Here is a 21,796-nt window from a genome sequence, read left to right as displayed (position 1 = left end):
CGTGACGTCTCGCCTGGATTACTGCAACGCTCTCTACATGGGGCTCCCCTTGAAGGGCATCCGGAGGCTACAGTTAGTCCAGAATGCGGCTGCGCGGGTCATAGATGGAGCCCCTCGTGGCTCCCGCATAACACCCATCCTGCGCAGGCTGCACTGGCTACCTGTGGCCTTCCGGGTGCGCTTCAAGGTTTTGGTGACCACCTTCAAAGCGCTCCATGGCATAGGGCCGGGTTATCTACGGGACCGCCTACTGCGACCAGATACCTCTCACCGACCCGTGCGCTCTCACAGAGAGGGACTCCTCAGGGTGCCGTCAGCTAGGCAGTGTCGTCTGGCGACGCCCAGGGGAAGGGCCTTCTCTGTGGGGGCTCCCGCCCTCTGGAACGAACTCCCCCCAGGACTCCGTCAACTTCCGGACCTCCGAACCTTCCGTCGCGAGCTCAAGACACATTTATTCATCTGTGCAGGACTGGCTTAGATTTTAAATTTATAGGGGTTTTAAACTGGTTTTAATATTTATATTTCTATTTTAATAATTGGGCATTAGAATAAGTTTTTTAATGATTATTTTAATTTGTATATTGATGTTTTATATGCCTGTGAACCGCCCTGAGTCCTTTGGGAGATAGGGCGGTATATAAATTCGAATAATAAATAAATAAATAAATAAATAAATCATTAATTACTGATTGGATTAATTTGACTGAGGAAAGAGTTTTGAATATAGAAGGTTATGGTTTGTTATATGGGTGGCATGCCTATTTATTATATGATAAGAAAGTAGATAAAATATTTAAAAATAATATAATTAGAAATGCATTATTGAGGGTCTGGAGGAAATATCAATATAAATTAGATGGAAAGATTCCAATATGGGCAATCCCGAGACACATGATAGAAAATATAAATATATATCAAAAGATGGAGGTAGTTACCTATAAAGAACTTCTTTGTATGGAAAAGGGGGAATTACAATTAAAATCCAGAGAAAAGATGGGGGAAGAAGGGAAAAATTATACATGGTTCCAATATGGACAATTACAAGCTAGATGGAAACTAGATCAAAAAATAGGTGTTAAGCAAACTGAGGATAATTTGTTAAAACAAATGAGAGATCAAGGCCAACAGCATATTAAGAGGTTGTATAATGTATTAGTAGAAATAGACTCAGAGACTGAACTGGTTAAGGATTGTATGATTAAGTGGGCACAAAATTTTCAGCAACCAATAATGTTGGAAACTTGGGAAAGAATTTGGGTGAGGAATGTTAAATTTACACAAGCGCAAAATATGAGAGAAAATTTTTATAAGATGTTTTATAGATGGCATTTAGACCCCAAAAAGTTGTCATGTATGTATCCTAATGTACAGGCTAAATGTTGGAGATGCGATTGTGAAGATGCCACTTATTACCATATATGGTGGACTTGTAAAAAAGTTAAAGCATTTTGGATTAAAGTATGGTGGATCATGCAGAATATTTTGAAAAAGAAGATTAAGTTTACTCCGTAGTTCTTTCTACTAGGAATAATTATGGATTGTACAGCTATAGAGACTAAATTGATTTTGAACTTAATAACAGCCGCAAGACTTTTGATTGCTCAATATTGGAAGAAAGAAGAATTACCTACAATTGAAGAATGGACACTCAAAGTATCAAATCTGGCAGAAATGGCAAAATCTCTGCTTACTTGAAAGACTATACACAAGAAAAATATATTTTAGAATGGAAAATGTGGATTGATTATATTCAAAATAAGTATCAGATAAAAAAATATCGAATAGCATATGAGTAAATTTAGGAAATATTTTGTATTAGATATATTTCTGAAGGAGAGGAATTGAGAGTGTGATTAAGTGTGGAGTGACTAGAGATTATAATTTAGGAATTATTTTGGATTATGATTGTTAGTTTTGATACCCTGCATTTTGTTCTGGGAAGTCGGGGTGGGGGTGGGGGTAAGGGGAGGGAACTGGGGGTTTGAGGGTAGAGATGGAGTGATGGTTAATGTACAGGGATTATTGAAGATGTATAAATATAATTAATGTAGGGTCGGGTCTGCCCAGTTACCATTTTAGAGCGGTGGGGAGGAGAAAAGAGAGTAGGAGGTAGGAAAGAGGAGAAGAGGAAAGAAGAGGGGTAGAAGAGGGAGAAGGAGTGGAGGGTGGAGGGAGGAGAGGATGTAGATAAGAGAAGGAGAGGAAGGTTTGGATAGTAAAAGAAGGTAGAAGAGGGAAGAGTGTTAAAAAGGGGGGTGGTGACTGGGCAAGCCCGACTAATTGTATATAACTGTACATTGGATGAATTATTTGATATGATTGTAAAAATAAAACTTTTTTTTTTTAAAAAAATTATAATTATTATGACATTCATAATAAACCTCCATATTCTTATTTTTTTTTCCTCCTTTCTTTTCTCTCTTAGATACTTGCTTCCTGACAACAAATCTTCAAAGTATAAAACCCATGTAATAAAAAAGAGTGTGAATCCCCACTGGAATCATATCTTCAGTTTTAGTGGCTTGAACCCTAGAGATATACACAATGTCTGTGTAGAACTCACTGTTTGGGACAAGGAGTCTCTCACCAGCAACATTTTCCTGGGTGGTGTTCGCTTGAGTATTGGAAGTGGTAGGTGTGGATAGACCTACCCTTTGATAGAATGGAATTGAAAGGGAGTAACAAATAAAATATTTTAAATACTCTTTATATTTAGAAATGGATATCAGTACTTGAGAGGCCTGTTTAGCTCTTTTTCTTGCAGCCATTGGCTCATAGTGAAAATTTTCCATATCTTCCAGAAAAGATATTGTAAAAATGTGGGAAATGGAAATGCAGGGCTTTTGGGAATTTAAATGCACCCCTCCATGCATAAGGTGCTGGATTGGGAGGGAGAAGACTCGGGTTTTAGACCCTGCTTCATCATGGAGGTTGACTTTGGACCACACACTTATTCTCAGCCCAACTCTGCTATGGAGGAAAATAAGTGAAAGCTTACTATATATGCTGCCTTGAGCGTCTGAATGAAAGACAACATAGAAATCTAATGATAAGCATATCAATAAATTCCTACTGTTATCATTTCTTGAATGATATGAAAAAACAGATAGGAAAAAAGAGTCTTCATTATTGCCCACAGGCCTTTTGCAAAGTTTTGGATTGCTGAATGTTGCCTATGGTTGAATTAAAAATATTTAAGAATCAACCCATTCTGATGTTTGCCTAAAAGCAAAGCTAAAAAGAATAAATAATAGTAAAATAATAATAAAAGAAGCAAATAAATCTGATTAGAATTTCCAATAAAAAGGACTGCTAAGTTCTTGTCCTATAATTAATACAAAAAAAGAAGACGGCCAGACTAAAATAGGTTTTTAGATTAATTATTCAAGGTATTTCATTCTCCATCCCACTATTCTTGTAAGAATTCTCTAGGAATTATTTTTTAGGAGCAACAGCTTCCAGTTTGTAACATAGATATTATTAAGATATTAGATCTTTCATATTTTGTTCCTTTTGTACCAGTCTAAATTGCTCATTGCTCATTTTAAATGAAACTGTAAATTTTACACTGTACCAATGGTAGAAACCAGAGCTATAGATGACAGTTTGATAAGAGTTGCTGTAGTTCTGGGGAATCTGGAGTATCATGTGTTATGAACCAGGGGTGAAATGCTACCGGTTTGTTTCAGTTCAGGCGAATCAGTTAGTCATAAAAACTACCGGTTCAGGTGAACCGGTAGTTGGCTACTAGTTCGGGTGAACCAATAGTTTAAAAAAGCTGCCCGTTCCTCCGAGCTGGTATTTCTGGTGATCAGCTGTGCAGCAGGGTTTAGCTTTGCTAGAAAGCAGGAAAACCTGCTTTCTAGCAAAGCTAAATAGCGCGCCACAGCTGATCCCCCCTCCGCTGTTCTACTTACCTTCCCAAGCCTTCTTTTGGTGTCTACTGTGCATGCACACACGCAGCATGCACCAAAAGGAAGCTTGAGAAGGTAAGTAGAACAGTGGGAGCGGGAATCAGCTGTGCAGCGCAGTTTAGCTTCGCTAGAAAGCAGGAAATCCTGTTTTCTAGCGAAGGTAAATTGCACGCCACAGTGATCCTCCCTCGCTTCTACTTACCTTCCCAAGCCTCCCTTTGGCACATACTGTGCATGGGTGTGCATACTGCACACATGTGTGCAGAGCATGCATTTAGTGCGCACTGTGCATGCGTATGCAGCACACATTTGGTGCGCATGTGCACGCAGTGAACTGGCGTGCAGGTCACATGCATCACCAGACAACCAGTAGCAAACCAGTTTGGATTTCACCACTCTTATGAACCTCTGATGTTAAAAAAAAAATAGATCAGCTGACCACTGTGCTTTGCAATTTTCCAGGTATGTGCAATGGCAAAGTTGACTGGATGGATTCTCAAGGAGAAGAGCGACTTCTTTGGCAAAGAATGATTGATTGTCCTGGAGATTTTGTAGAAGGTGTATTAATGCTGAGATCCAGCATGGGGAAACGCAGACTCTAAGGAGTATGATTTGCATAAGACTGAAACTACTGTAGTGTAATTTTAAATTGTAATAAGATGTAATGGAGACTGGTCTCCTGTCATGATTTGCACATGTAAACATAAGGAAGTTTATTTTTACTCTGAATTTAAATTTTCTGCAATGGATTATGAATGCATTCAGCACTGTCTTAAATCCATGCTGTAACTCTTGTATTGATTTACCAGTCTAAAGCAGTAAAGTCATTTCCAAAGCAAGATTTTCTGAGTTGTTAGAATGAGGCCATATGCTACTCTCTACAGAATATGGCTCAAAGATTTTTCTTTATTATTTCAAAATGTTTTCTCAGAAAACAATATCAGTGATTGATAAATGAATGAAAAGACATTGAAGCTAGTTCATTATAATCCCATTTCAAATGAGCTTGGGAAGTGAGCACCAGGATTGGAGGCATGCTCTAGGAGTAATTATTTTTATTATTTTATTATTTAATTAGGAGTAGCCTAATTTTTTCAGGCTACTATCCACAAATGGTTACTAATAGGTTTTATAATAAAAAGTTAGAGTCTCAAGTTACCTGCTCATAAAGAAAATGGCATGGGTTAGAGGCAGTGGTGGGATTCAGCCAGTGGTGGAATTCCAATAGTTTAAAAAGCTGCCCGTTCCTCCGAGCTGGTATTTCTGGTGATCAGCTGTGCAGCAGGGTTTAGCTTTGCTAGAAAGCAGGAAAACCTGCTTTCTAGCAAAGCTAAATAGCGCGCCACAGCTGATCCCCCCTCCACTGTTCTACTTACCTTCCCAAGCCTTCTTTTGGTGTCTACTGTGCATGCACACACGCAGCATGCACCAAAAGGAAGCTTGAGAAGGTAAGTAGAACAGTGGGAGCGGGAATCAGCTGTGCAGCGCAGTTTAGCTTCGCTAGAAAGCAGGAAATCCTGCTTTCTAGCGAAGGTAAATTGCACGCCACAGTGATCCTCCCTCGCTTCTACTTACCTTCCCAAGCCTCCCTTTGGCACATACTGTGCATGGGTGTGCATACTGCACACATGTGTGCAGAGCATGCATTTAGTGCGCACTGTGCATGCGTATGCAGCACACATTTGGTGCGCATGTGCACGCAGTGAACTGACGTGCAGGTCACATGCATGACCAGAGAACCAGTAGCAAACCAGTTTGGATTTCACCACTGTTATGAACCTCTGATGTTAAAAAAAAAAAAGATCAGCTGACCACTGTGCTTTGCAATTTTCCAGGTATATGCAATGGCAAAGAAGTTGACTGGATGGATTCTCAAGGAGAAGAGCGACTTCTTTGGCAAAGAATGATTGATTGTCCTGGAGATTTTGTAGAAGGTGTATTAATGCTGAGATCCAGCATGGGGAAACGCAGACTCTAAGGAGTATGATTTGCATAAGACTGAAACTACTGTAGTGTAATTTTAAATTGTAATAAGATGTAATGGAGACTGGTCTCCTGTCATGATTTGCACATGTAAACATAAGGAAGTTTATTTTTACTCTGAATTTAAATTTTCTGCAATGGATTATGAATGCATTCAGCACTGTCTTAAATCCATGCTGTAACTCTTGTATTGATTTACCAGTCTAAAGCAGTAAAGTCATTTCCAAAGCAAGATTTTCTGAGTTGTTAGAATGAGGCCATATGCTACTCTCTACAGAATATGGCTCAAAGATTTTTCTTTATTATTTCAAAATGTTTTCTCAGAAAACAATATCAGTGATTGATAAATGAATGAAAAGACATTGAAGCTAGTTCATTATAATCCCATTTCAAATGAGCTTGGGAAGTGAGCACCAGGATTGGAGGCATGCTCTAGGAGTAATTATTTTTATTATTTTATTATTTAATTAGGAGTAGCCTAATTTTTTCAGGCTACTATCCACAAATGGTTACTAATAGGTTTTATAATAAAAAGTTAGAGTCTCAAGTTACCTGCTCATAAAGAAAATGGCATGGGTTAGAGGCAGTGGTGGGATTCAGCCAGTGGTGGAATTCAAATAATTTAACAACTGGTTCTCTGCCCTAATGGGTAGAGTGGATGGGTGTGGCCATGGTGGGCATGGCCAGGGAATGTGACAGGCAGCACTCGGACTCCTGCACCCCCCAGGAGCGAAAATGGGCTGAGGGTCTGCCCCCCCCGTGCCCCATTTTGGGCCTAGGTGGCCTCCCTGAAGCCTCCTGGGAGTGAAAATTGGCCACAAGGGGGCAGCACACACCCCATGCCCCGTTTTGGGCCTAGCAGGCCTCACTGCACTTACATGGGAGCCAAAATGGGGTGCATCGGGATTCCTGGAAGGGGCAGGGCTGGAAGGCGCGGAGGCAGCCAGCAATTTAACTATCAGTTCACTCGAACCGGCTGAATCCCACCACTGGATTCAGCCGGTTTGCACTGGTTCATAAGAATGGTTTGTTAACTCTTTGTGGAATAGTTAAGTCTGCTTGCCTGCCTGCCTAATGATTCCAGCAGCTCACACACACCTCAGATGTTCCTGCTCATTTGTAATTAACCAAAGGAAGGGAAAAGAAAAAGAAAAAATAGCCATATACCATATTTTTTGGACTATAAGACACACCAGTGTATAAGACACAACCAAGATTTCAAAGAGGTAAGTAAGAAAAAAAGGCCTGTTTTTCGCCCACTTTTGCAAAAAAGGGGCACGCAGAAGGTCTGGGAGGCCTGCCAAGTGCTCCTGGGGGCTGGGGGAGGGCAAACACACCCCCTTTTTGCAAAAAACAGGCATTTTGCCCTCCCCAGCTCCCAGGAGCACTCTGCAGGCCTCCCAAACCCTCTGCGCACCATTTTTGCAAAAAAACGGGCCCATTTTTCGCAATAATGGGACAAGCGGGGCGGTGCTTCAGGAGGCCAAAAATGGCTGTATTCCAGGGGTGAAATGCTCCTGGTTCGGACCGGATTGGGCGATCCGGTAGCAATGGGGGCAGGTAGTTCGGAGAACCGGTAACAAATATCCCTGCCCCCCCCTTCCCATGCCAACCCAACCCAGCCCGCTCCCCACTTGCCTACTTGCTGCTTCTTTCGGGCTTGCTAAGCCTTGCTTCGGCTGCTGCAATCAATTGCATCAGCTAGCAACTGAATCTGCCTGCCTACAATCCATCTCATCGATGAGCAACTCAATCTGCCTGCTTTCAATTGGGTGGGTAAGGGGGAGGAGCTTTAAAAAATAGTTAATTGGAGTTTTTTAAAGGAGTTTTATTTATTTTTTAGACAGCAGTTTAAAGTTAAGGAAGTTTTAAATTTAGCTGCTTTTACATAAAAATATAAGTAAAATAAAATAATAAAATAAAATATTTGTGCAGCTTTCTGAGATTTGGTGTGTTTCTGTAGTGTTTCAATCTAACTACCTAAACACACAAAATCTCACAAAGCTGTATGCGGCATTTTGTGTGTGTGTGTGAGTCAGTTGTGTTGTGTTGTGTTGTGTGTGTGTAAAGTGTGAAAGTTGGTTTTTGAGCTTTTTGTGGCTGTGTGAGGTTCCTGCTTGTTTCAGGGGCCATTTTGGGTGAAGTACAGCCACTTTTACATTGTGTGTGAGTCGGTTGTGTTGCATTGTGTGTGTGTAAATGTGAAAGTTGGTTTTTGGTACCTCTTATTGTTTTGTCTACTTTGATGATTATTTATTATTGGCCATTCCCACCCAGTCACCTGACCACCAAGCCATGCCCACCAATTAAACCACGCGCACAGAACCGGTAGGGAAAATTTTTAGATTTCACCCCTGCTGTATTCGGTGTATGAGACGCACAAACATTTCCATCCTCTTTTAGAAGGGAGAAAAGTGTGTCTTATACTCCAAAAAATATGGTAGCCATTTTCTCAGCAGAAAAATTCTAGCCCCTTTAAAACACAGAGAGGAAATAAAGTGATCAGTTAATAGCTCCTGGCAGACAGTCAAAAGCCATTTAACAGGCAAATACTTAGTTACATAACAAAACAGCAGGAATGCAGTCAGCACAGAAACAATAGAAAGTTACAGATCATATAAATTAACAGTTGGAAGGGACCTTGTAGGTCATCTAGTCCAACCCCCACCCAAGCAGGAAACCCTACAACGTTTTTGACAAATGGCAGTCCAATCTCTTCATGAAAGCCTCCAGTGATGAAAATCCCACAACTTTTGAAAGCAAGCTGTTCCATTGATTGATTGTTCTCACTGTCAGAAAATTCCTCCTTATTTCTAGTTGGATCTCTCCTTGTTCTTGACAGGGTTAGGCCAGGGAAGGAGTTTTAAAAATGTTAATACAGAGCAGGAATTTCTTGTTCTTATGTATTTTTAAATACATGTTCTAATTAGCAGAATTGGTTTTATTAATTTGGAATAGGGTTGCAATGCTGTTTCTATGTTTATGTATTTTGATCCTGCATTTTCAGCATTTAAGAGTTAGCTTACAGTATTAGACTGTAAAGATTTCAAGTTGTCTTGTAACTGTGTTGCTTGTGAGTGATGGAGCACCCAGAACTTTTGAAGGCAAGGTGTTCCATTGATTGATTGGTCTCACCCTTAGGAAATTTCTTCTTAGTCTTAGGTTGCTTCTCTTTTTGGTTAGTTTCCATCCATAGTTTCTTGTCGTGCCTTTTGGTGCTTTGGAAAATAGATTAACCCCTCATTTTTGTAGGAGCCTCTCAAATTTCCTGACATAAAAATTAATCAGTGGATCAACTTGTCTCCAGAAGTTGTAAATGCTCCAACACTGGAAGTTTTAAGAAGAGATTGGATAACCATTTGTCTGAAGTGGTGTAGGGATTCCTGCCTAAGCAGGGCTTTGGACTAGAAGACCTCCAAGGTCCCTTCCAACTCTGATATTCTATTCTATTCTATGCTGTGCTGTGCTGTGCTGTGCTGTGCTGTGCTGTGCTGTGCTATGCTATCCTATGCTATCCTATCCTTATTCATTCCTATTCCTATTCCCTCTTCTCTTCTCTTCTTTTCTCGAAAGCTGGATTGGTGACCCAAGCGTGGTGCTACTGGGTGAGCTCCTGTTCCTTGCTCCAGCTCGTGCCCCCCTAGCAGTTTGAAAGCATGCTAATGTAAATTAATAGGTACTACTTTGGTGGATAGGTAACAACATTCTGTGTGCCTTTGGCATATAGCCATGCTGTCCACATGACCGCAGAAAATGTCTTCGGACAGTGCTGGCTCCCTTGACCAAGAAAGTGAGATGAGCAGTACACCCTAGAGTTGGACCCACTGAACAGGGAAACCTTTACCTTTTTTACCTTTACATTATTATTAAGGTCTATGTCAGGCTGAGACATGTGCAGATTTTCAAATATAGCTTTCTCTCCAGCTACAAATTAAAAATTAAATTAAATCCTTATTGTGGTTATAAACCAGCATAAAGAGGATGGGGTCCAGCCAATTAAAAAGCACAAAAAATACATCAGAGTCTAATAATAACGAAAAGCTAAAAGATATAAAAATACATTAAAACAAAGTATATATATAAAAAGCAAGAATATACAAGAATATAAAAGAGGTAAAGCATTAGATATATGTAAGGGAACATAAAAGTTAGTATATGGAAAACTGTATCAAATGACACAGCATTTCAGTATGTCATAAATCTATCATTAAGTCTAGTTTGTAGCACAGGTCCTAGCAACCTTGTATATTGCAGCAGGATTTGTATCTGAAAGCAATGGAGAGGTACAGAACTTTGTGCCCCGAGCATTTATCCAGTAATATCTCTGCAGTGAATACAGGCATTAAAGATACACATGCTTTGTTGTTTCTGTGTGTCCAGAGTCATAGAGGCATTTTCTCTCCAGGCAGGGAATCTTCTTGTATTGCTATTGATTCTATTTGGGGTTTTTTTTATTATTATCGTTAACTTTTACAAAAAAAAATCTTGCCACTACTATTGTGATTATCTTGAGAAAGTAAGCTGCCTAAAGTATTCAGTTGGCACTTCATTATACTTTTACTGTCTTAGTTTTACCGAAGAGTAAGCAATCAACAAAGTTTCATGATTTGTTTGGTTCTTTTTACAAAAGGACTCTTCCCCCCCACCCGCTTCTAAGAATTTCTACAGTTCAGTCAGTGATACAAGATTATGTATAATAATGTTTTTGAAATAAACTAATGTTATACATAATATTTTCTATTTTTCTTTTCTTTTATGTACACTTAGAACATATGCACCAAGACAAATTCCTTCTGTGTCCAATCACACTTGGCAAATAAAAAATTCTATTCTATTCTATTCTATTCTATTCTATTCTATTCTATTCTATTCTATTCTATTGGGAAGACTATTTATTTAAAACTTCCATGGCTAAATGGAAGCATCAAGAATGAATTACCATACCATACCATACCATACCAATTATACTATATTGTACTATAATTCACAGGGAAATCAATCTTAAATAAAAAACTATCTTTAACACATAAGTGAGAGCCAATTTAGACTGCTGGATAAGGCACCAAGTCAGAAACCAGGAGACTGTGGATTCTAGTTCTGCCTTAGTCATGAAAGCCAGCTGGGTGATTTTGGGCCAGTCACTATCTCATAGCCCATGATGTCAGGTTTGGGGAACAAGCCAGTCAGTCAATACCTGACCCAACCACTACATAAAACACTTGGTTGATTCTCTCCAAAAAAATGCTAGGAAGAAAAAAATGTGGTTAACATATAAATTGCCAATAATCTGTTTTTGGCTTAATATTATTTGTAAATCTGACTTGATTAAGTCATAATTTAGATTCAACTCATATTCAATAATCTAAAACTGTAAATCTACTTCTGAGTCATATATTTTTTAGCATGGAAATGCATTGGTGTATATTTGAACTTTACTGTTTTTTTCCATGAAATGTCTTGATGCTTTATGAAACTACTGTGAAACACCAGCTGCCACCCAAAAAGCTGGGCTGAGTGACTGAATATAGATTTATGTTAGCACCAAACTACAGAGTAAAAAAATTTATTTCACAAATTTTGTTGTATTTTAAACAAATATATGAAACAATGAAACTGATTTTTTTACATTTTTTTCAAATTATTCTGACTTGTTTGCCTGTTTCCATTTTATATCATATATTCTTCAGATTGTAATTTGTATTTTAACTCAAAATAAGATTAAAAAGTACTATTATTTTCAGTTTATATGAAGAGCCAGAAGGCTACGAAAGACTAGTTTAATTAGGTACCTTTGCTAGATTTGTTTAATTCATGGTAGCTACCAGCTGATAGCTTTAAGACATTTCTTTTTCTGCCTTTTCTCTGCATATTGTTACACAGGCAATCATTTTACAGATATTTACTACAATTATTTCATTTCCTCCTGTTTATGGATTCAGTCAGTGGTGGGATTCAGCCAGTTCGTACCACTTCGGTAGAACCGGTTGTTAACTTTCTGAGCAGTTTGGCAAACTGGAAGAAATCATTGTTGGAAGAAATCATTACGGCAGAGAACCAGTTGTTAAATTAGTTGAAACCCACCGCTGGATTCAGTGTATATTTTGTTTTTAAAACTTTGACATCAGATAATATTTCTAAAATTGTACGTTCTTTAACAGAGTTGGAAGGGACCTTGGAAGCAGTGGTGGGATTCCAATAATTTAACAATTGTTTCTCTGTCCTAATGATCATTTTAAGTATATAAAAATGATATTAAGTCTTATTTTAGAAGCTGTCTTACTTTACAACAGGCATCAGGAGGGCTGTGCATAATTCAGCGCCTGGCGTCCAGATGCCCTCACTTAAGTTTCTGTATATTTGACTCATACCATGGACAGTGCAAAACTTATCTGTGTTAAGGTTATAGAGAATAGTATGCTTAACAGTATCAAAATGATGATGGTGTATGTATTTTATACAGTTAGTCCCACATTCAAGCTTTATCATTTAGCTCTTCGGTGCAGAGACATTGGGTACTTCCTTACAGCTGAATTAAACTCCTATTCACTACTGCTTGAACTAACATGAAAGTATCCAGTGGTGGGATTCAGCCAGTTCGCACCACTTCGGGAGAACTGGTTGTTAACTTTCTGAGCAGTTTGGCAAACTGGTTGTTGGAAGAAATCATTAGGGCAGAGAACTGGTTGTTAAATTACTTGAATCCCACCACTGAAAGTATCCCAACTTAAAATGTATTAGTCCTAGGACAATCTATTCTACTATGAAGCTGATGACCAACACTATTTTTACTAACTATTTTAGTGTCAAATTAAGGAGACATTGCAGCAGAGGAAGCCATGTTAGTCTATAGTGTCAAAAAATGAGGAGTTTGGTAGCACCTTTTCCAATTAACCATTTTTATCAAAAGGCAGCTTTTTGTGAGCTATATCGCACTTCATCAGAAAAACTTCTGCCTGTTTTTTAAAAAAAATGTTAGTCAGAAAAGGCACTATGCAGCCAGATTCATTCTGAAGTTAGGAGAGCAGTCAATGTCTTTTCCCTGCCACCAAGCTTCACAGGTTGATATGGAAACAATCACCAATCACACACTCTAAAGTTGGGGTGAAAAAGGATGGGACAGACTGAATGGAAGATTTAGTGATCTGTCAAGTTATTTAACAGATAGCAAACACAGATGGAAAGGAGAGAGAACAGGAGAAAGCAGGATGGGCTCTTCTCAATGCTCTTGCTAATGCAACTGCTTCCTTGTGCCTTTCCTGGGAGAAAAAATAGCCCAAGAAAACATGGGTGAAGAAGGTCATAAGGTGAAACTGGAAGAGCAATGGTATGCTCCCATGGTGCACAAAACCCCCAAGGGAACTGGCAATGATCTAAAGTGGCAGCTTTCTTGGATTTTTAATCATTTAACAAATGTAATGAATTCTATGATCCCCCTGTGAGATTTAAACACCCAAAAAAATTTATATTCACTAATTCAATAGAAAACTCTGATGTACAAAGAAAGATAATTTATTGAAATGTGTTTGCAAAAGGCCTCCACGTCACTTCCCAAGTTAGATTGAGATGATAAAGTGCACTTTTCAAAGTTTCAAACAATGCTTATATACCTTTCCCCCCAATATACATCACACCTCCTTCCCCACCCCCCTCAGTTCCTGCCTGTTTACATCCTAACTGTGTCCAGCATGTATCCTTCTGGTCATGGCTTCTTTTATTTACTGATTTCCAATTTCATGTGATTTGCAGTGATTGCTTTTGCTAATTTACAACAGGATGCATTTTATTTCTCTCACCCTTTGTGGGTGAGCTTTCTTGAACATTTTGGTCAAGCTGACACATAATAATTAATCTTTTTCCTGTGGCTTTTCCTTTGCCTTGTTACTGAGGCTTTGCAATAGAGCCTTTATAATTTCTTTTGTGGAATTAATACATTCTATAAAAGAGTAACTTTTTATCTTTTCTTACAATCCTATCTTTAGTTAGTCCAGTGCTTCTCAAATAGTGGGGCGCGCCCCCCAGGGGAGGCGCGAGGCTCCGTAAAGGGGGGCGCGTTTGACCTCGGCAAACACTGTCATAACAAGCTAAGCCCTGTGTTTATGTCTCTGTATCCAATCAGAGAACAACGGGAGCATCTGATTGGCTGTCCAAAACCCTTGTGACATGAGCCTGTCGGAGCCATCTTTAGTGTGGGACTGTACTATTTACAGTCGCGCGGGGGGTGCGAAAAATGTTTTCTTCTTCCTAGGGGGGCATGACAGAAAATAATTGAGAAGCACTGAGTTAGTCTGATGTTGCTAGCAAGCTTTCTTTGTGAATTGACAGGCTGGATTCAAAGTTTCCTTTTACCGCAACAGCTGAAATTATTCAGGCTTCCTATTGCAAAATTGGATCCTTTTAGCCTGAGACACGCATCTCTGGTTGTAGTTTGACAGGAAAAAACAGAGTTAGTGGGGCTTTTTTTTACTTTTAGTGGATTGTGTGTGTTATTTCTCTTTGCTTCTCTCTTCCTTAAAAGAAAACGTTCCCCTTGCACATATGTGCTAGTCGTTCCCGACTCTAGGGGGAGGTGCTCATCTCTGTTTCAAAACTGAAGAGCCAGCGCTGTCCGAAGAGGTCTCTGTGGTCATGTGGCTGGCATGACTAAATGCCAAAGGCGCACAGAACGCTGTTACCTTCCCACCAAAGATGGTCCCTATTTTTCTACTTGTATTTTTTACGTGCTTTCAAACTGCTAGTTTGGCAGAAACTGGGACAAGTAATGGGAACTCACACCGTTACGTGGCACTACGGATTTGAACCGCTGAACTGCCGATCTTTTGATCAACAAGCTCAGCATCTTAGCCACTGAGCCATCGCATCCCTATCTCTCTTCCTTAGGGGTTCTTTATTAATGTGGGGCTTTGGGGAAGTTGTGTCTTTTCTTACACAGTCAAGTAGAATTCTTTCATTCTGTGCCAGCTCCATCCTCATGCTTTGTGATTGTCTTTGTGGTGACACAGAAATCACTCTTCAAACTTTTCATTTCTATCGTCTTCTTTTTTCAGAAAAAAGGGGGCGGGGGAAAGCACCAGCTCCCCAAACCCTGTGAGTGGTATTTGGCATTTTCACTCCGGGATTGAACACAGCCAGGTTAGAAGGGAGGTGGATTCCCAACATCTAATGACAGATTATGCAAATCCTGCAGGAATGGCTAATCAATTACCAGGTTGGGTGTGTGCGGAATCTAATTGATCTCTGAATTTGCTTCCAACTCCAAACTTGTCCAGAGAGTCAGCACGACATCACAGAGGCTCCTAGTCCTTGGAAACCTGGAGGGTGATTAGCTGAAGGTATAGGCTGCTTCTGCCCATTCTCATCCTCCTCTATAATTCCTAAGTAGACATGAGGTGGGGGGGAGGCAAAGAAAAAAAGCATGGCTAGGCAAAAGAAAATAGCTGCAGCAGCTGTTAGACGGGTGAAAGTAATTCTCCCAGCCTTTTCTTTCCCCTCTTGCTTCTTCTTGCATCTCCCTTTGGTTTCTGTAGCTCTGCTCTTGGACTTTTGGGGAGGGTTCCCCCCCGCCTCAAAACCAGACGTGTTCTCATCCAAAAAGTGAAACATCTTCAAAGAAAAACCAGAAAGTCCAGCTGCCTCTTGAAAAAGCACCTTTGGAACAAAGAGGTGATACTGTTCTCCAAACCAAAATGCATCCTGCATTCAGGTGAACATAGATCCTGTCCAGCTCAGGAAAAAAAGGGCTCCAAATTTAAAGAAACTTTTCTTAAACTTTTGTTTGTGCACAAGTGTGGAGAATCTGCATTCCTGTCACCTGTAACACCTTGTAAAATACAGATATTGGTCCAGTGGTGGGTTGCTGCTGGTTAACACCGGTTCGGGTGAACTGGTAGCAGAGGCGGTGGGAGGTTCCACCCACCCGCCTGGACATCATCAAATACGATCTGTGCATGCGAACCAGTAGCAAAGGTAAGTGAAACCCACCCCTGTATTGATCCCATTTTATAGATAGGAAATTGAAGCTGGGAGAGAGATCATCATGTGTGAAATTTAAACTAAATCAGTTTTTCTTCCTTGAGGATATAGTATTTATTTGAATATTTCAACTGAAGATATAGTATTTCAAATAATCCTCTTTATCCACACACACATAGATTCCTTCTCAACATTTTAAGGATTATTACCTGTGACCTAAGATAGCATCTCCTGGATGTATCAATCTCAATCTACACTTTAACTCAGATTCTAAATACACATGACTAGGAATTTAAAAAAAATAATAATCCTGTGCTTTCTTGGATAAGGTGTTTTATCTGATTCTAAGCAGATGGCTTATTTCTGAATAACACCGCTTACAAACTAATTAATAATAATAATAATAATAATAATAATAATAATAATAATAATAATAATAATAATAATAATAATAATATTTTAATTTGTATACCGCCCTTCTCCCGAAGGACTCAGGGCGGTGAACAGGCAGATAAAATATAAATACACACAATAATTAAAAACATCCCTTAAAAAACTAATTTAAATGCCCAAAATGTTAAAAAACGTACTCCCCCGTAAAATAACAAAATTTTAAAAACCCATCCAATAAAAATAAAAATCAGGCTAGTCCAGCCATACGAAATAAATAAGTTTTAAGTTCGCGGCGAAAGGTCCTAAGGTCAGGTAATTATCGAAGTCCGAGGGGAAGTTCGTTCCACAGGGTCGGAGCTCCCACAGAGAAGGCCCTCCCCCTGGGGGCCGCCAGTCACTGTTTGGCTGACGGCACCCTGAGGAGTCCCTCTCTGTGGGAGCGTACCGGACGATGGGAGATAGAAGCCGGCAGTAGGCGGTCCCGTAGATAGCCCGGTCCTAAGCCATGGAGCGCTTTAAAGGTGGTAACCAATACCTTGAAGCGCACCCGGAAAACAACAGGTAGCCAGTGCAGTCTACGCAGGATAGGTGTTATGTGGGAGCTCCGAGACGCTCCCTCAATAACCCGCGCAGCTGCATTCTGAACTAGCTGAAGTCTTCGGGTGCTCTTCAAGGGGAGCCCCATGTAGAGAGCATTGCAGTAGTCCAGGCGAGAGGTAACGAGAGCATGAGTGACTGTGCATAAGGCATCCCGGTCCAGGAACTGGCGGATCAGGCGAACCTGATAAAATGCTCTCCTGGAGACGGTCGCCAAATGGTCTTCAAAGGACAACCGACCATCCAGGAGCACGCCCAAGTTGCGTACCTTCTTCATCGGGGCCAATGATTCACCCCCGACAGACAGCCGCATCTGCAGCTGACTGTACCGAGGTGCCGGCATCCACAGCCACTCCGTCTTGGAGGGATTAAGTTTGAGCCTGTTCCTCCCCATCCAGACCCGTACGGCTTCCAGACCGCCTGGGTCTGATTTGCAGGGACCGCCTGGGTCTAGTCCAGAGGGAAAGCCTCATGGGTGATGGGAAGGGAAGTTCAGCCCCACTGCCAGGGTATCCCCCAGAGGCAGGGGGCAGCTCCACAGTTGAAGGGCTTGGAGGCCAAAGGGCTGCAGCTGAAAGAGATCAAATCCAGGAACGGCTCTTTTTCAAATATTCCTCAGGGGAAAATCTAGCTTTTCATAGTTTGAGTATCCTAAGGATTCCCTCAGGAAGGGAGGGAGGGAAGGAAGGAGGGAAGGGATTCCTACTTCCTCCCCTCTGATTTTCTCCCCATTGAGATCCATGTGGTCATTAAATGAGAGGCCAGGCGATGGCTTCGCTCAGTGACTGCAGTCCTGGCACTCCCAGTTGTGGGAGTTAAATAATCTCATAGGTTATTAAGTAGCGTTCCAGCTAAGAAATGCAGTGGTGCTTCAGGGCTTTGGGGAAGAACCTGGGAGTCCGTGTGTGTGTGTGTGTGTGTGTGTGAGAGAGAGAGAGAGAGAGAGAGACCTGCAGCAAAGCTGCAGCTGCCTCTGGAAACTCCAGTCACCCATTCAGCCCACCAGTGCCTGCAAAGCTCCCATAGCCCAGGAAGTCTCAGCCACCAACCTTGCCAACAGAGCTTACGACTTAAGGGGCATTACAATTCCCCCCATTTGCCTATCCCTCCAACCCTGATCTATGCTGCCTCAAGCCCCACAAGTCATCCAAAAAGAGGACCTAATCTGGGGCACTCACATTGCCGCACTGGTCAAAAGGGCCCAGCAGAGATTATACTACCTGAGACTTCTCAGGAAACAACAACTGAATGAAAAACTGCTGGTGGCCTTCTACTGCTGCACCATAGAGAATATTTTAAATTACTGCACCTGTGCATGGTTTGCCAATTGCACAGTAGCAGATAGGACAGCGCCCCAGAGGGTTAACGTCATTGCCCAGAGGATCACTGGTTGCCTTCTCCCCACTTTGGAAGAGCTTTATAGCTCCCGCTGCCTTAAGAAAATTCAAAACATTCTTAAAGATCTCTCTCATCCTGGGCACCTGTTTTTTGAACTATTACTATCTGCCAAATGGTACAGGATAAAGAGCTTCTATCCCAAGGCAGTAACTATATTGAATTCTACTGTATAGTGCAATATTTATGCAATATTGGGTTTTCAATTCAATTGTATAGAATGTGAAGGATGAGTGTTGTGTTTTATTTTTATAGTTATAATGTACACTGAAGATGGCATTTAATTTCGTTGTACAAGGTGCAATGACAATAGTAAACTAAATAAAGTAAACTGAAGTCCCACACTGCATCTTGACATGCTAGCACCATTCTGCCAAGTCCCAGCTGTCCTATGTTGCACAGGATCTGCTGCACCCCACTTCACCATTTTGCTTACATATGTGAGGTAGATGCTGGCCACACCAGGCCTGCTTACCAAGGCCGCCTTGCACCATTCTCCAAACAGATTCCATTCTCATGATTCTTGGACACATCCTTATCCAAATCCAAATCCCACAATTAGAAGAATGAGGCTTCCAAACAACCATGAGAATGGAGTCTGCTCTTGTGATGCTTTGTTTATTTATCAAATTTGTTTGCTGCTTATCTAGCTGCAAGGTGACTTTGGGCAGTCTTGGAAGCTTCCTTCGCCAAAGTGTGCAAGGCAGTCTTGGTAAGAAGGCCTGGTATGACCATAGTTGTACTGAAATGGCTGTAAGTTTAGGCACAAGTAGAAAGTCTCTTTGTTCAGTACCACTGTAATTTTGAATGAATGAATGGTTGTAAGTTGAGGATTGTCTGTATCCCAATGAGGCTTTATAGCCAGAAGAAGAGAACATTTTGTGGGCTGCCTAACAATGATGAATCCCTATTCAGTCATGTTTTGTTGACTGAAATCAGAGAAGACTCCTCTCAACTTAGTCTGGAGCCTTTTTGCTGAATGAAAAACAAACAGCTTTGTAACACGGTGTTAATATAAATACTAAATCTGTAAAATGCAAAAATGTTTTATTAATAAAAGATCTGTGAAAGAAATGAAAACATTTACATGGGAACTAATATTCTGGAGAGTTAACCAAAGCAATTCAATATCATTACAAGAACCTTTCACAGCAGAAAATAAATCTTTGACAAGATAAGGAGATATCATTTATAGGTTAAATGAATAGTTTTGCAACATCCATAGCCTAAACACATACTTACATACATATAAGAAAAAAAGTTCTGTACAGCAGTGACTTTCATAATCTCATGCTTTGTATAGCACCAGAAAAATTTTAGGCAGTGAAAATACTGAACTTCTATTGTCTAAAATCAGGGACAAGACCGGCCAATTTCAGCTTGCAATTTCATCTCTTCTTTTCTCAAAGGGAAAGTGTCAATGAGCGCATAGAGCTCAGCAGGGGTTGCTGGAAAAGGATATCGTTCTTTGTCCACACCATGTTTATCAACTACTACCATATAAAAGTTATAGTGAGGGATACGAAGTAACAACCTGAGGGTATGAAAAGAAACAAGTTTGTTAATAACTTCCTTTCTCTTTAACGAAGAAGTTACTTTGCACGCCTGATTACTGCTCCTGCTCATGTTCATGGTCATTCAAGGGCCTCTCAAGAACATCTGTTTCTAGACAAAAGTATTCCAAAGCAGCATGTATCAATCCCTGCCTGCAGCTTACAAACTAAACATGTAAGACAAGCAAAGTGTAGGACAGGAAAAAAAAGAACACTCCTTCATATCCACTCCCCTCCTTTCGCAATTCCTTTAGTTGCCCTTGGTTTCTCGCTGAAGCAGGAGGCCTCAATAGGTTATTCTTCTCTTCTACCCAAAACAATCATCAACAGAGCTGACCACGATTTGGAAAAGAATGACTAAACAAGCTTCCTGAAGCTGCTTCTCCAGTCAATGTATGGGTGAAATTGATTTTCATTCCTATGTATAGTAATATTCTCTTTTCCTTAGAGAATACAATAAAGACAATAAATGTACCTTGATGAAGGTATTTTTTTTCTTTTTCTTTTATGTACACTGAGAGCATATGCACCAAAACAAATTCCTTGTGTGTCCAATCACACTTGGCCAATAAATTCTATTCTATTCTATTCTATTCTATTCTATTCTATTCTATTCTATTCTATTCTATTGTCAACATCTGAAAAAGAAAATAATCCTCTTTCCAGATATAATTGTTAAATATCAAGCAAAGATAATCAGTCCTCACACTGCATTTTTACCACATGTAGTTTTTTGCTGTGGTCAAAACTTTCAACAGAAAGATAAATTTAAAGCACTTAGTACTGCAATAAATACCTTGCATATCTAGTACATTCAAAATTCCAAGGAATATAGCAAAGCTCCATCTTGATTTTAGACAGTAAGCATGCTCACTTTAGTCTTGCTTTAGAAAACATTCTAACAGTCTTGCTTTAGAAAAGCATAGATACTCTACGCCTCTGGTACTCTAAGTGGTATGCATTACCAGGATAGCTATATACTTCTATAACCAAAGGCCAGACAACATTTTTAAAAACAAATCAGTGTTGCCCTTATGCTGAAATGTAACTCTGTACTACTAAGTTGGAAAAATATTGATGTTGACTACTAAGTTGGAAAAATGTTGATGTTTTACAGTTTAAGAAAGCTGTTTGCTTTTCATTAGGACTAAACCATAATGTTAGAATTTTCAATTTATGACCTTAAAATATGATATTTAAAAGAAATTCAATCAAGTGAACTATTTACAGCACTAGATATTGGGGGGAAAAACCCAAACTTAGACCATTTGTATTTCTCACAGTTGCTTGACAATGCAGGGAAGAGAGATATATGTTATGCACAGTTCAGCATGCAACCACAGTATCTGTGCAATGAACAGAATATAACAATTTATCATAAATTAATGAAGCAAAGAATATATTTTAAAGAACATGTTAATTTTAATATAATGTGGGGATCATTAAATTTTATTTTATTTATTTGTCAAATTTGAGTAAAATATTTAAACAAGATGATCTATTGGAATCCTCTTGTATTAAAAAAATATCATTCTATAAAGTCCTGCTCTAAAAATGTAACCAAGACATTAAAGACAAACAGCCAGAGGACATTTTTCCTTACAATTAGAGTATATAACATAATAACAGAGTTGGAAGGGACCTTGGAGGTCTTCTAGTCCAACCCCCTGCCCAGGCAGGAAACCCTACACCATTTCAGACAAATGGCTATCCAACATTTTCTTAAAAATTTCCAGTGTTGGAGCATTCACAACTTCTGCAGGCAAGTTGTTCCACTTATTGATTGTTCTGTCAGGAAATTTCTCCTTAGTTCTAAGTTGTTTCTCTCCTTGATCAGTTTCCACCCATTGCTTCTTGTCCTGCCTTCAGGTGCTTTGGAGAATAGTTTGACTCCCTCTTCTTTGTGGTAGCCCCTGAGATATTGGAACACTGCTATCATGTCTCCCCTAGTCCTTCTTTTCATTAAACTAGGCATACCGAGTTCCTGCAACC

General features: G+C 39.9%; 2 protein-coding genes across 11 annotated transcripts in view; one reads left to right on the top strand and one right to left on the bottom strand.

Moving 5' to 3' along the window:
- SYTL5 (synaptotagmin like 5) overlaps positions 1–13,483 on the top strand; it is a 187,050-nt gene extending 173,567 nt beyond the window's left edge. For all 7 annotated transcript variants that reach the window (XM_058184449.1, XM_058184448.1, XM_058184452.1 and 4 more), the window contains 2 exons: positions 2,426–2,631; positions 5,750–13,483. In XM_058184449.1, the coding sequence (XP_058040432.1) occupies positions 2,426–2,631; positions 5,750–5,892 (349 nt within the window). In that variant the 3' untranslated portion in view covers positions 5,893–13,483. The remainder of the gene's footprint in view (positions 1–2,425; positions 2,632–5,749) is intronic.
- SRPX (sushi repeat containing protein X-linked) overlaps positions 1–21,796 on the bottom strand; it is a 149,114-nt gene that overhangs the window by 16,626 nt on the left and 110,692 nt on the right. For 3 of the 4 annotated variants that reach the window (XM_058184458.1, XM_058184455.1, XM_058184456.1), the window contains one exon: positions 19,282–19,785. The exons of the other annotated variant lie outside the window; for it this stretch is intronic. In XM_058184458.1, coding sequence (XP_058040441.1) covers positions 19,605–19,785 — 181 coding nt within the window. In that variant the 3' untranslated portion in view covers positions 19,282–19,604. Of the gene's footprint in view, positions 1–19,281; positions 19,786–21,796 lie in introns of those variants that run through there. 4 annotated transcript variants of the gene reach the window in all.

The sequence above is a fragment of the Ahaetulla prasina genome, chromosome 5, assembly GCF_028640845.1.
Source record: "Ahaetulla prasina isolate Xishuangbanna chromosome 5, ASM2864084v1, whole genome shotgun sequence".
NCBI classification, from domain to species: Eukaryota; Metazoa; Chordata; class Lepidosauria; order Squamata; family Colubridae; genus Ahaetulla; species Ahaetulla prasina.
Note: the sequence above shows the minus strand (reverse complement) of the source record. Positions and strands in the feature narration are given on the sequence as shown.